This window comes from Chrysemys picta, chromosome 11 (genome assembly GCF_011386835.1).
Source record: "Chrysemys picta bellii isolate R12L10 chromosome 11, ASM1138683v2, whole genome shotgun sequence".
Taxonomy (NCBI): Eukaryota; Metazoa; Chordata; order Testudines; family Emydidae; genus Chrysemys; species Chrysemys picta.
In genome coordinates this window covers 59,022,075-59,037,815 of record NC_088801.1, presented here as the reverse complement: position 1 = coordinate 59,037,815, position 15,741 = coordinate 59,022,075, and the positions used below count along the sequence as shown (strand labels likewise).

Sequence of the window (15,741 nt, the reverse complement as noted above, 5' to 3'; positions counted from 1 at the left end):
ATGACAGCAATTTGTACAACAACCAAAAGGGACAGAGGCAGGAGAGACCATGTGATAGTAACAACCATCATCTGAAGCAGTCCACAGAAAGTGCACTGAAGTGAAGGGAACATTCCATACAAACATTATACAGGGTACCTGGGGTGGGAAGAGGAGGAACACCTCTGCCTTTCATTCGTTTAGGAAGACACAACTTAATCACGAGTCTCCACTTTGCCACTAGTATTTGACTATTCCCCCACAGAAAATAAGTGCACGTTCATTTCTCACTGAAGCCTACCTGCTCTCTATTATTAAGAATTATTTGTGGTATGGTAGCACTTAGAGGCCCCATTGTGCTGAGCACTGTTCAGGTACATAGAAAGAGGGAGTCCCTGCCCCGAAGAGCTTACGTCCTAAATAAACAAAGGCAGAAGGGAAACAGGCTTGAAGTGAATTGCAGGTCCCTGACAGAGCCAGGCATAGAACGCAGTTCTCCATACTCCCAGGCCAGCACCCTAGTCGCTGGACCATACTGCCGCTGTTACTAATACAATGATTATTTATGCAATGGTATATTTAATGACAAATAAAATGGACTGGCTCCTACTAAAGAAGCTTGCAGTCTAAATAAGCCTTAATACAGCCAGGGATGGCATGACAAAAGGCGGGAGAAAGGGTATGGGAGTACAAGGGTTATAACAACAAAAGATCATCCTCTATCCTTATTTTTATTTATCCATCTTGTTAGTTTCTCTTAAAATTTTTAATTAATTAAATATATTTAAGTTTGAGGACAGTGGCCAAATGCTCAACTGAAAGTCGGTTTTGTTAAGGGAACTATGAATTTGATTTACATAAGTAGAAAAATATTAGACAGAAGCATTGAAAGAAAACGTTTAAATCCCTGAGGTGGTTCTGTTTGTTCCCATTTTGTGTGTTCCTGAGTGTTTTTAATCAAGATTTTTTTAACTCTGTCCCTTAGATCTTTTCAAACTGAGGATAACAAGCAGAGCAGAGTTAAGACAAACTGGCAAAAACCACAAGGAACAGTGAAGACAAAAAAACCCCAAAGTCTGTGTTCCTTAGCACTTATATAATAAAGCTTTACATCTTCAAAGCACAGCACAAATATTCACTGGTCTATCCATCTATGCAGATAGGTGATTCCTTACTGAAGAAAGGGTTTCTTTCCAATATTAAATGCAAAATGTGGATCCAGACGTGGACTTTAAATTCCATAAAATTCAGATCCAGGATTTTGTTTTAGCCTCTCACAGAAGTAGAAACCAGCCATGGAATTTGAAACAGGATTCTGAACCCACCCTCCTCCTGTAGCGCAGGAGTATTCAGAATAAGGGCACTGCTTAGTAGCAATAGGTTACTTAGTATAGACCAAATTTTGCCTTCAGCTACTTGTGCCTAAGTCCTGTTGACTTCATGCGAGTTGTTTGTACGTATCCAAGGGCTGAATTACTGTCCATAGAGAAGAGAATGGGTAAGAAAAGCAATGAGTAAATCCTCTCCAGAATGGCTTTCTATCCACTCTCATAATGCCACTCAGTTTCAGACTGGTATGTGTAGATGTTTAAGGGTGTCAAATGACATCCATTTTACTGGCTGTTGGCCCCAATGGAATGCTGCTTAGCACAGCTCATAAAGTAAGGACGGGAAATACTGCCTCAAACGTCTACATTTCTCTGTTAATTAAAAAAGAGAGAGAGAGAGAGAAGCATTGCAAGTAAGAAATGCTCTTTTCATCATGGATTAAATACAAAAGATTCCATCTCTAGGTTTACTTTTTTTTCCTTTCTAAAATCTGACTCTCCCTTTGAATAATCAAAGCTGGCTTTGAAGTAGTGCACACACACACAAAAATCTTTTTTTCCTTAAAAATAGCCCTATAGATATATATACATATCACAGCCTTTCGTTCCTTTTATTCATGGTTTCATTTTTTGCAAGAATGTGAAAGTTCTGAGCAAACCAAAGCTCACAGAGGCACCACAACAAACACAGGGAGTGGGATCAGACACATACTGCAATTAACACCAGTGTTTAATTAGCAGGCATCTGCACTGGGCCTGGGCCTTTTGATTTTGCCTCTTTGCTGAGTTTTTGATCTTAGATTTACCTACAATTGTACCTCTCTCAGCCGCTATGCTTTAAAAAAAATACTCTATGGGAAAGTTTTGGAAGGGGGCCATGGCAGACACTTGATCTGGTGCCTGGTTTACGCAAACATTTGGGAAGCAGTTCACTTCGACTGTCTTCAGTAGAAGTTCTATTTTTAAAAAAGGCAGCTTTTTGTCCATGAATATGCTTTGATGTATTTGTAAAAAAAAAAAGAAGTAAATTATTGACAAGAAAAGTAAACTCTGATGGAGCTGTGTGGGTGGTGTACGTGTCTCGCTGCAAAGAGATTTAGTAAGGCAATGTGGAAAACTTTTACCTCAGGCAGCCTAGATTTCTCTGTATTTTAGGTCACAAATGAAAAAAGTTTCACCCATCTCAACTTGGTTCCTACTGGACATTTTCCTGCCTCAACAAACTGCCACCTAATTTACCTACTTGCCAGCTCTACTGAGGAGAAAACCAGAAGGCAGAGAAAGGTGTGTGTTGCAGATTATGGTGACATTTGCACTGCACAATTAACTGTGGTGAGGCACCCTGTGACAGCACAGTTCTCCAACACAGTTACTACACAGCAATGTAGTCAGGCCCTAACTGGATTTAAGAACTGGGCTGAAGCCTTGGACATCTCCGATGCTTTTTAGTGGATCTGAACACATAATATCGTTAGGTCTTGTTCAAATACAAGCTGGAACTCAGGGCTCATCTACATGAAGTAGCAATGCACACTAGAGGGGTGTGATTTCTAAAATGTATGCTGACTGGCCCATGTAAGCCCTGCTGGCACAAACTAAAAGTTCTCTAGTGCACATTAATATACAGTACAGCACTACATTAATGCAGACTGCGGAACTTTTAGTTCATGCCATCAGCATCTGTATTGACCAGTTAGCATGTGACACACTAGTGCGCTTTAGAAATCACCCCCCTTTAGTATGCATTGGGGTTTGGTTTGGTATAGACGAGCCCTAAGTTTTAAGAATACTGAGGAACAACAGTGTATAGTCGACTCCACTGATTGTGTAGTACAGAGATGACCTAAGATTGAGGTGCACTGGAAGAGCTGTGTAGATCTCTAAATAATATATAGAACACCCGCACACATGTCCAAATACTTATCTCAGTTACTCAAATGCATGGGTGTAATCGAGGGCAGAAATTAGCCCATTATCTTTGACCTGTAGTGAACCTGTTGTGCCTCCCATTCACACACATGGTACAGTTCCGGGTATGTCTCTGGTTACCTTGCAATAGCTTAGGTTTCTTTACCCTCTAGTACCTTATATTTGAATCCTGGCTTGGGTGACACTGCTGTGAAGTTATGTGATTAGCCTGCCTAACGTACATAACTTATGAGAAAAATACAAAAATTAATTCCCATTGGAGGTCTTAATTTAGCTGTCTCTGGAATTGGGCCTATTCACATAATGCGGCCACTGAGCAGACATCTATCAATGATACTTAGATGGCCCATTACATCGGGTTTCATTTCCTCACAATCTTTATTGTGTTTATCCTGACAACATACCGAGGAGGTGGAGAATTCGATTATCCCCATTTTGCAGATAGGAAACTGAAGTACAGATGGACTAAAACCAGATTTGCAAAATTATTTAGGCACCTAAAGATGCAGAGTTAGAGGTTTAACTCCCAGGTGTTTAGGTACTTATGAAAATCCCACTGGGCACCTCTCTGTATCTTTAGGTGACTAAATACCATTGCAAATCTGGCCCTAAGTAATTTGCCCAACACCACACAGGAAGTCTGGGGCAGAGCCGGGAATTAAACCCAAGTCTCCGGCTAGCGCCCTAACTGCCGGACCATCCTCCCTCTATTTTAGTTCAACATCAACCTTGTTCTACAAAAATATCCCTGTTGACCTTGAGCTTTTAATAAAGCACCTATCTCTGTTCATGTGAGAAAAATAGACATTTGGAAATAACCATAGCCCATTATATACACTGACAAGGGCACTACCCCTCTCCTGTTTCTTTGTGGGTCATGGCAGCTGGTTCTAAGCTCCTCTGCAAATCAGGGGTTGTAGAACTGTATCCCTTTCCTAGGTGCCATTCTACCCAGAGGATCCACAATTGTTACTAGCAATATTTTAGCATGGTTACCCTGACCACCACATAGTTATTTCTGAGAGCCATGCAGCCAAAGCCTTATTGTATAGACTATTCCCCTGTGTAGTATACACTGTCTTTCCAGCTATATTTGTAACAATAACATGCTTAAGCAAAGTTGAAGCTTGTTATAACCAAGCCAAATTGTGACATGGGTTGGCCAGCCCCCATGAACATGGTGTGGCTAGCAAAGTTCCCCTGACTAACCTAGAGAGAGATTTTTACAATTCTAGTTAAAACTCTAGGCCCTCCCTACTCCAGCTTTTCATCCATATATTTCCTGACATGGTTTAGCTGATCAGAGTGGAGAGGATCAAGCTACGTTAGAACAGTGTTCACGTCTGCCATAGACAGAACTCTGTTTAGCTGCAACCATGCTGATGCTATGCTTTGCCATGTTTTTTAAACCATTGGAAAGCCATCGTAGAGTGGACCTATACAGCAGAGTGGTTCTAAGACATCTGTCCAAACTAATCAAGGAAACCCTGCTAGCAACAACTATGTTTAAACATGGTTGGAGTGCTCACAGTTCTGCTCCTGTTGCAGAATAGTAAACATGTGAGACTTGCTGAGCCCTGATATGTTTGTTTTACGTTTATAGTTTGGATGGCATGTTAGTTGAAATTTGTTACTTTTAAGGGGGCATTTGGGAGCTTGCCCTGTATTTGGTTTTTTTCCCCTCCTGCATTATCTTATACAAAATCAGAGCTGCCAAAACCATGCACTTATGCTGGCATGAAACAATTATCCTGGTTTATACAGAGCAGAGTCTTTGGCACTACTCTACCTCAGTGAGCAGTCATAATGCTGAAAGGGTACTTTAAAGCATTCCCTTTGGATTCTTCTTTCCTCTCCAAGCAACAGACTGAATTTTTGTCAGCCAGATTCAGGGTTTTAAATAATAGGAGTAGATGGCAAATGTGAAGAGTATACTGTATACAAAGTAGATACAAGGGTCTGAAAGGAAGTGAGGATGATCTACAGAAAGTGACAGCTACTCAGCATACAAGCTAACAATTTTGATTTGAAACTCATGAGAAAGTATAAAAAATGTTTATTTTTGCCAGTTGCCGAGTACAAAGGTGTGTGATTTTCACTGACATGCAAACCTGTTGGCTGTGGCTGAAGTACTGAAAGATAGTAATTTCCTTGTGTGGGTATTCCATTAACAAATATAAAACTGGGCTAGTATAAAAGCACTTATTTACCTGTAGACAGATATACACACACACACACACACACACATGCAGCTGCTGCTGTCTGTGGGATTCAAAAATGCTGTAGGCCTTCCACTTTACCAGCACTTCAGGCAAGTTCTTTCTTATTCAAAGCAGCTCAGGTGTACTGTCTGAATATTCAAGGACATAATGTTTTGTGTTTATCATGAAAAGGGGGAAAAATGAATTGATCTTAATACAGTTTGGGTAAAAACATAAGAATGGCCATACTGGGTCAGACCAATGGTCCCTCTAGCCCAGTATCCAGTCTTCTGAAAGTGGCCAATGCCAGATGCTTCAGAGAGAATGAAGAGAACAGGGTAATTATTGAGTGATCCATCCCATCCTCCAGTCCCAGCTTAGGGACACCCAGATCAGGGGTTGCATCCCTGATCATCTTGACTAATAGCCACTGATGAACCTATACCGTATGAAACTTGTTCAGTGAAACCAGTCATTGCTAAGATTCATGTGTAGTGGAGCGCTCTGTATCTAAAAATACCTGGGATCTTTAGCAATGATAATCATCATTTTCCACAGTCTTGTGAGGTGAGAATTCCTGCCTACATGAGAACTGAAGGTGAAAAGTGTGAAATATCTGAAATTCCTGTTAAAATTGAGAAAATATGAATTGAAAGTTAGTACTGGAGATCAGTGTGGATTTTCTTTTTGTGATTAGCAAAGGTCTATTCCCCCCCCCTCCATGTCTTCAAGATTGCGTCACAAAATATCAAACTTTTAAAATGGATTTAGTTCCATCAAAGAAGGTAAGGCCAGTATGATATCAGGCACTGGTAACATGCTAGCATAACCTCCTCTTCCCAAAGAGATCACAAGGTATGGTGGTAACAATCCAGGCACTATCGTTGCTTCCAAGTCTGATAGTTGTTTCTACTACAAATCAAATTCTGTCTTAGTATGAGTCATATCTGCTTACAAGTTAATGGGAATTGCTCCCATTTACACACATGTTGAATTTGGCCTAAAGTTTCAGATTAAATCTAGGAGAATAGCTGATTAGAGTTTAGTATAAGTGGCTTCAAATACAGAAGTATTTCTTAATAAGATCTATCCAGTCAAATAACTGCTTTAGTATTAATGATTTCAGGAGAGAATCATCACATTTTTCTTCTCAGGAAGATGCTCACAAAGTTATTCCCCTGTGCTTGTCTCTGGTATAAATAAAAAGCCTTTATTTGAAGTTCTTTTGTCTAGTTCCTGGGCAAAGAAAACTATTGCACCTAACTGCAGTTTCATATTTGAGTAACAACTTTTAAAGGTTGAGCAGAGTCCTACTCATCACCTAGTGTGAAGAGCAGAGGAATAGGAAGACAGTTTAGGTATTTAGTCTGTTTAAATTGAGTGTTTAGCTGTTTGACACATTAAGTATTAATTGCAGATTTTGCACCAGAGCTATGAAAACAGAGTACGATTTAGGCATCATTCATAAGACTGCAAATGAGTTCCTATTCTTTCAAAGTCCTTACTGCTACAGCCACTACAGATGGTAAAGTGATGGATTTATGGGAGCACAATGTGTATAGAAAGGTTCAGGTTTCCTAAGTGAACAGAGTGAAAGCACTCTCAGCAGTTATCAATGTTCATCATGTCCTAGGAACAGTTTGAAGAGGTCTAACTTGTAGTAGGAACCAAAGGAAATCTGATAGAAATGAACAATTTTGGTGAGTAGTTAGTGGTGTTTGAAAATCATAAAAGTGTCTTTTGTAGAGCAGCATATATGGGCTTGCTCTGAAAGTGACTTGAAACCACATTTTATGCCTCTTAAATGCAAACGATTTTTAAAATTTTTGCGAGTACAATGTTCAGATCAGAAAGTGTCCTAAAAGAATGGTGCATCCATTGTTCCTAAAAGTCAGTGAATAAGGCTCTGTGGGGCTGGAAGCTTTGGCCAGTAAAGTCTCGGAGTACCAGATCAGTCCCCATCATGAGATGGCTGTGGCCATGTATAAACTCAATATATTAACACCCTGCCCACCACAAAAAACCTTCCCCAACCCTGTAACAACAAAAAGACCCACAAACCTAATTTAAGAACTGGCCTTACTAAAAATCTCATCCTAGAAGCTGAAAAGTGAAGTTGAACAGAGTAAGTCAGAAGACAGATAAATCCAAATACTACTGTGTCACTAATACTTAAGCAGATCTGTTGCTAAACAAAGTTCTGTGATTGTAAAATCTGTGTGGATTTGGAATCTGTCATATCACTTTGCCAGTGGAGCTCATATTGTTAGGATCTGCAGAGTTCAATGTAGTGAAAATAAGTGATAGTTTATGTATGAGATGTTTGGTCTTGTCAACTTTCTGATTACTATGCTAAAATACGCCCCCCCCCCAAAAAAAAACCACCTCCATCTGCTGCCTAGACTATTAAAAAATTAAAGCAACTTCACCCCAACAGGCTTGGAAAAGCAAAAACCAGGCACAGTGGGAGGGACTTGGGAAGAAAATAAGACTCTCCTCCACTTCCATTAGGAAAGCTATTTAAAAGTGGCTCATTTTCCTCCAGTGACCATTAGAAGAGTTTCAATTCTTATTTGACCAAGAAACACCATAAAACATTACTCAAACTACATCTTAGCAAGGGTGTGGCACTTTTCAGTCATAAATCTCAGTGTGTAAGGGGTGGGAAAGTATTATCATCCCCATTTTAGAGTCAAGGGGAAATCCAAGAATAAACATTAGGCATGGCTGGCATGTAAGCACCACAAGGCGTTCAGGGAGGGCAAACACATTTAAAGCAATAGCCTGAAAAAACTGGATCTTTCTTCTATTGTTAGAAGCCACATTACATCAGAAAGAATACTTTGGAGCCTCGAATTTCAGATCTCTTGTGTATTCATCCACTTTACCTCCCTCCCACCCCAGAAAACAAGATCTAATGGGGGGGGGGGGAGCTTGTTTTCTCTGTTCCCCCCTCTCCTCCAATATACAGAATACATAAAACTAGTCTAGAGAAAGAAACTTTGTATTTAAAAAAAAATCAATTTATTTAGTGATCTGTACATGTGATGAAGTGTGGCCTCATTCAGGCCTTCCAAAACTAAACAAAAAAATCAAGTAAAAATGTATAAATACATATATATTTTCTTACAAAATGTGACATTTACAAAATATACATACTGCACTTGTCTTACAGTTTTTCATGTGCACATCATAAAAGACAAAACAAATCCTATGAGTTTGGGATCAGATGTACTGGAGGATTTGACTGATGGGATATTTCCTTCTCCCCCACCCCAAGCTACTGTATTGCCCACTAGACAAAAGCAGTCTGTTCTCCTCACCCTGAACAGCTTTTAAAATTTCATTTCAGTTATCTGCTCTTTATTATAAGCAGCAATTACAGACTTAGGGGGGGAAAGTTAGGGGGCAGGGCTTGTTAAAAATCCTTAATACCCTGATTAGTCTTTAGGCAAAAATAAAAAAACTCTTTAGATCATAAAGCTAAAAAGTAGTATTTCAGAAATAAAAATATGAAAGTCAACCTATCAATTTAACACACAAATGTAACATGATTGAAGAGTTTGAAAGAATAAGGAACTGATCACATATCAAAAGGAATATGAATGACTGTGAAGAGAAGTTTAATTTCTTGTTATTCAGTTTCCCTTCTCTGACAACGTTTCAGATATGATCACTGGGAACTTAAGTCTTTGTACTTCTGTTCAGAAAGTACCTAAAACAAGGTGACCAGTTCCATCTTAAAAAACAACACTGCACCATTGTTTGTTACTGTGCTGTTTAGGGAATTAGAGGACAAGGCAAATTGGCACTTCATGGTCTAAACTATTCCCTCCCATCCAGTCACTTTGCTTTTTTAGTGTACCCTAGAGCAATCCAAACATAAACAGCAAAGAAATAAGGCTTATGGGAAGGAAAAGAAAAATTGTATATACTTATCTTACATATCTTAATGCAGCCTGTTTTGTCAGGTGTTCTGAATTAAGCATGTTTAACAAGAAGTCTGGCATTTCTTTTAGCTAGAACAGAAACCCATATTGAACAGTGTATGAAAACATCCTGCCGCCTCCTTTTTCATAAAAAGAATGTTTATCGACATGTGCTAGTCACATCCAAGTTTGAATTTTAACGACTTTTTTGTTAGTTTGCCCATAAAAACCGGCCTCATGCTTATGCCTTTCCACAGAGAAAAACACTTTTGTTTCCTCTTTGTCTCCTATAACAAAGGCAGGGGTGGGGTGGGGTGGGGGGAATGTTTGGCTGAAAAGCAACAAGTCCTGTCTTTAGGGTATTAAATAGCAACTCCCTCCTTCCAAGCAGCAAGGTTTCCCCGCACTCCAGTTAGGATTCTCTTTGATAAGTGATGGTTAGATATAAAAGCAACCCCCTCTATATGACAGGATATGGGAAAGCTCAACAGCACGTGATTATAATTGGTAGCTTCTTTTAAAATACTCACGTGATTACTCTGGGTTTGAATGAGAAGACAGTAAAATAGGATTCAGGAAATTAAGCCAATATCGGCTGCAGTGTGACCCCACCGAAGTAAACTAGGATTGGACCACTTCTTGACTCAAAGTTTCATTGGTCCACACTTTTACATCGGTCGCAGCACAGCAGATCCAGCTTAACCTTTAGCCCAGACACTACAGTAATTATTTTTTAGAAAGGGAACTTCTTGCAGTGGAAGAGCTCCCCACCAGCAGTCTGAGAAGGGTACTTACTCTGTGCTTTTCAAGTTGGTTGGCAAGAAAGCCACCCAGTCACTGTCTGAGGATTTTGTCTTCGGCAAGGCAGAGTTGTGAGACCCCAGGGAGCCCTCTCCCAATCCTTTGAGAGTCACTCCGGTGTCTGCGCGGCTTTTCCAGGAGCAGCAGCCGGCATCAGGGGAGAGGAGCAAGGTCTCATCATACCGCTGTCTCCCCTTTGCTGCCGCTGCTGAGTCTATGGTAGAAGCGCCGCCAGGACTGGAGGGTTTTGCCGGACCAGATCCAGAAGCCGGTGGTGATGCCCACGATCATAGTCATGAGATACTTGATCATGAAGACGGTGAAGTCCGGGCTCATGGGGGCGAAGTGGCCGGGGCAGGGCACGGCGTAGCTTTTGCAGGTCTGCAGCAGCCACGTCTTCTCCCAGGTCTCGCGGAAGGCCTGCTCGTAGAAGTAGCAGGCCAGGACGATGGTGGCGGGCACGGTGTAGAGCACGCTGAAGACCCCGATCCTCACCATCAGCTTCTCCAGCTTCTCCGTCTTGCTGCCGTCGTGCTTCATGATGGTGCGGATGCGGAAGAGGGAGACGAAGCCGGCCAGCAGGAAGGAGGTGCCGATGAAGAGATAGACGAAGAGCGGGGCCAGCACGAAGCCCCGCAGCGAGTCCACGCTGGAGAGGCCCACGTAGCAGACCCCGCTCAGCACGTCCCCGTCCACCTGCCCCATGGCCAGGATGGTGATGGTCTTGACGGCCGGCACGGCCCAGGCGGCCAGGTGGAAATACTGCGAGTTGGCCTCGATGGCCTCGTGGCCCCACTTCATGCCGGCGGCCAGGAACCAGGTGAGGGACAGGATCACCCACCAGATGGAGCTGGCCATGCCGAAGAAGTAGAGGATCATGAAGAGGATGGTGCAGCCTTCCTTCTTGGTGCCCTGCGCCACGGTGCGGTAGCCCTCCTCCGAGAAGCGCTCCACGCACACCGCCCGCTCCTCCAGCAGGAAGCCGGCCACGTGGGCCACGGCCACCATGAAGTAGCAGCCCGAGAGGAAGATGATGGGCCGCTCCGGGTAGCTGAAGCGCCGCATGTCCACCAGGTAGGTCAGCACGGTGAAGAGGGTGGAGGCGCAGCACAGCACCGACCAGACGCCCACCCACAGCCGGGCGAACCGCACCTCCGCCTCCTTGAAGTACATCAGCCCGTGGGGGCGGCCGGGCTCGCAGGGCGCTCCGCAGTCCCGCTCCCCCAGGAAGCGGTAGCCCAGGTAAGGGGGCACCTGAAGCTGCCGGGGGCAGGAGAAGGCGAAGCCGGCGTGGGGCGGCGGCGGGGTGAGGAGGCCGGGCAGGTAGGGGGTGGGGTAGGCGGTGGGGCCGCCGGCCCCTGTCCCTGCTCGGCCGGGGGCCTCCGAGGTGTTCTGGCCCACGCAGATCTCGCCCGCGCCGTGCACGGGGAAGTTCTCGCAGCGCAGGCGCTCGGGCCACTGGAAGCCGAACTTGTTCATGAGCGCCTCGCAGCCCTGGCGGGCCCGCTCGCACAGAGAGCGGCAGGGCGGGATGGCCTGCTCCAGCACCGTGCACACCGGCGCGTACATGGAGCACAGGAAGAACTTGAGCTCGGCCGAGCACTGCACCTTGACCAGCGGGTAGAACTGGTGCACCTCCAGCCCGGCGTCCTCCTGGTTGGTGTGGCCCAGCAGGTTGGGCAGGATGGTCTGGTTGTAGGCGATGTCGGTGCACAGCGGGATGGAGATGGGCTGGCAGAAGCCGTGGTCCGGCACCGAGATGCCCTTCTCGCCGTGGTACTGCTGGGCCGCCGAGCCCGCGGGCACCCCCAGCAGGGCGCCCAGGAGGGCGGCCAGGCCCAGAGAGGCAGCCGCTGCAGCCCACATCACCGCGGCAGCTGGAGAGAGCAGAGGTGCGGGGAGCCCTTCAGAGCCGAGCGGCGGGCTGCGGCAGGTACATCAGGGGCCCCGAGAAGCCAGCGGGGGAGGTTCACGCGCAGACGGGTGGAGGAGGAGGGTGCGGACGGATCGCTGCTAAACCAGGTCCGTGAGCCCTGGCCAGGCGCTGAAGAATCCTCGTTCAATCCCCGCCTCAAGTCTGCCGTCTTCCCTGGGTGCAGCGAGAGTCTGTCCCCACCGCCCAGCCCCGGCCAGCCAGAGTCACCCCACGCGCGAAGTTTCCTGAGATGCCTGGACTGGGGGGAGGGAAACAAAACACCCGCAAACCTAGGCAAAGTCTTTCGCCAGCTCCGCAGCAAGTTCCGTGGCGGCGGCAACTCGCTGGCTCCGCTCCCCGCCTGGCTGCTCAGCCCTAAAGCCTGGGATTTAGGTTACAGTTAAACGGATTATTACTTCGCCCGACTGATCCGTGTATTTTACTGGGGGGCTTAAATAACTTTTAAAATCCAATTACTGCGCGATCCTCCCTCCGGCTCCGACGGTTTCCCCTCTAGACTCCTAATCAGTTGGCAGGGCCGCCGAAACGCGCCTTCGTCCCGCTCGGCAGCGGACAAAGTCCGAGGCGAGGATACAGCAGCCACTGGAACCTCTCCTCTAGCGAGCGACTCTTGTCCTGTAGAACACAAAAAAGATACATATATGTCTGAGGATTCCACGGAGCCCCGCCCCTTCCCCATTCACAAACCACACAGTAGGCGGGGCATAGAACCTCAGCTCCTGCCAATTGCAGCGTCTGTTGCCTCCACAGCTCTGATCAGAATTGGTTAGAACAGATGAAAGGGGCGTGGGGAAGAGGGAGGGCGAGGAGGAGCCTGGACTGCGCTGGGAGGGATCTCTCAGTTGAAAAGTTGAGAAAAACTTTTCTCCCACCTGTTAAGGGGGCATGGGGTAGTGTCGAAGGCGGATCGGGTGTGGGCGAACTGTGTCTGAAAAGATCTGCCTTTCCCCCTCCCTGAAACAATTTTTTTTGTTGCGAATACCAGGCGCCCTCAACAAATTCCGTCTGGGATTGCTGAGCAGGAAGGTTGAGTAGGAGAAAGATTCAGAGATTGCACTCAGGGTGGCCTTAATAAACTAAAATCAAGTAATGTTTGCACAGGCTTTGAAAATGTAAAAGAGCTAAACAAATGCCAAGAATTAATGGAAAAACAAGCAACATCCTCTTCACATTTACGGAGTAAATGGGTAACTTTGTTGGGATTTGTAATGTGTGTGTGTGTGTGGTGGTTTTTCTTTTTCTTTTTTTATGGGGGATCAGATTTATCACTACATAAAGCTTTATTATTCTTGCTGGTAAAATAAATGAATTTGTGATGGGGCTATAATCTTTAGATAGATTTTAAGGCATTTTTTAAAAGCTTTTGTTATAGACCACTGAGAAATTTAAAATTACATTCATAATCTTGATACAAAGTCTCCACCATAACAATCTTGTATGCTGAGATCATATATAAACCCCCACATTTTACTCTCAACTTTAACTTTCCTTAAGATCCTTTAAAAGAATAAAGTTTCTCTATGAAAATGTATACCTTGCCCTTCAGAAAAAGGTGAACCTCATAGCTTAGGACATAGACATCATTAGAGGGCTGGGAGTATCTGCAAAATTAGACTAATTTATGGACAAAGGCTAGAATGTGGCTTTTGCAGCCACATCTGTGTTTGAGGTGCTCCATCTGAGCAACAGTTGCTGGAGGCATCCTGCCTCTGGAGCATAGAGGCAAGCAGAATTCCTTCGTTTGATACTCAGGAAAACCCCCTATTATACCTTTTAAAGAATAAACTGTGTTTGCTTTCCTTTTGCAAAGGCCATTGAGCACCACTAAATGACGAAGAGGAGGGGGCCCTAGTCATGCTCCGCTCATCCCAGCCACATCCTCCTTTGGAGAGTGGTGTGTGCAGCTCCGCCGGCCATACTAGTACATTCTCAACATCTTGCACTAAGGAGACCAACTGTGTTCTCAGTAACAGTAGTGTAAATGTAGACTAAATCCTGATGGTGTTACTTTGAATTTACACTGGCTTCAGAGCGCAGAATTGAGCCCAGGGAACTCACACTGACATTCTGACTAATCTGTGTGGATGTACTTTGTGGGGAAAATTGTTTCCTACACTTACATACCGCTCTTTAGAGCAGCTACACTGTAGCCCAGTGTTAATAACACATTGGAAAATTCTATCCTTGTTACATTTGGATAAAAAAATTAGATACAATAATGAATGGACATTCTACTATGTATTTAGTTTTCCAAAAGTATACTTTAAAAAAACAAAACAAAACACTGAACTCTGAAAAATACATGGGGTGGCATGATTCAGCTCATTTCATTATTGCAGGACTAGTTTCTGGAAAAGAAACCCATCATGCCTTTATTTTCAATTACAGACGTCTGAGACCATCCCAGAGAACCTTTTCTTCTTCCGTCTGGTATGGTTTATTTCCTGAGTAACTTGCTTTCATACATCCACTAACAAAACATGATTTTCCAATGTCTAACTTACATTTGTTCCCCCAGCAAAAACTATATAGGCTTGCCTACAGTATCACTTGCCCCTTTGCCATCAATAAAATCTAAAAGATTACTATTTCACTTTTTGCCATCCCAGCTTTCTTTAATACTTCATGAGCTGCTGAGTTAGTTTTCTTTAAAACTTGCCCTAAAACCTTCATTTTTCTCTCTAGATTATGACTGCTTCATCTGCAAAGCATTTGGTGATATTGTCTATGAAGAATGTTATCTGAAAAGAAATGTTCACTATCAGTCAGCGGCAATGCAGAGAAAGAAACTAACTGTAGACTTTCTGCCCCCTGCTTTGCCCGCTCTGATTTCTGGATGTAAGGAATCAGGGATTCACAGCTGGTGAAATGATGTTGCAGTAGACCCTCTTTTTGTACAGAGCTCAGTTTCAGCAATAGAGAAATTGTGACTGAAACCAATGAGACCAAGAAACTTCAACATTGATTTGTAGATCATGTGGCAGATTACATCATGGGCTAATCAGAAGGCCCTGTTGCAGTTGCACACAATGGGACAAATTAAGCATGCAGGGCCAAATTCAACCCTAGGGTAAGCAGCTATAGGTTCATTGAATTCAGAGAAGCTGTACCCATTGACACCACAGCTGTAAGTATGACCCAAATATTTATTTTCATTTTGAAGTTTTGCATTTTTGTTTCAGACGTCCGTTTGTGGTTCTTTACAAAAAATAATAGCTTAATGCTTTACATTTTTAGGGTGGTAGGAAAAATGGGAGACTCAACCCTCAACTTTCCTATTGAAACCCTGAGGATCCCCTAGTTTTTCATTGCTTAACAGCCCCTTCATTAGGCCATTGGTCCAACCTATCATAGAATTTATGAGAAATGACATGAAAGACTCTGATGCTTTACACAATACAGTCATGCACTTTATACAGTATTTCATAATAATGTATTGAAAGATACTTGAGTTCAATAATAAGAATGGCCATACTGGGTCAGACTAAAGGGCCATCTAGCCAAGTATCCTGTCTTCCGACAGTGGCCAATGTCAGGTGTCCCAGAGGGAATGAACATAACAGGTAATCATCATGTGACCCAATAGCAGAAAGAAGGCGAAACTGAAGTACAGACAAGGAGGAAAGGGTGCCTTAATT

At 43.9% G+C, this 15,741-nt stretch overlaps 1 protein-coding gene across 1 annotated transcript; it reads right to left on the bottom strand.

The window, feature by feature from the left end:
• Positions 1 to 8,438: 8,438 nt before the first annotated feature.
• FZD7 (frizzled class receptor 7) lies at positions 8,439 to 12,712 on the bottom strand. The gene has a single exon (XM_005306232.4). The coding sequence runs from the start codon at positions 12,031 to 12,033 to the stop codon at positions 10,345 to 10,347; it is 1,689 nt and encodes a 562-aa protein (XP_005306289.1). The 5' UTR covers positions 12,034 to 12,712; the 3' UTR covers positions 8,439 to 10,344.
• Between the last annotated feature and the right edge of the window lie 3,029 nt (positions 12,713 to 15,741).

Excerpts from the sequence above, each read along its gene's own strand:
- FZD7 (XM_005306232.4), bottom strand. The coding sequence starts at position 12,033 with ATGTGGGCTGCAGCGGCTGCCTCTCTGGGCCTGGCCGCCCTCCTGGGC.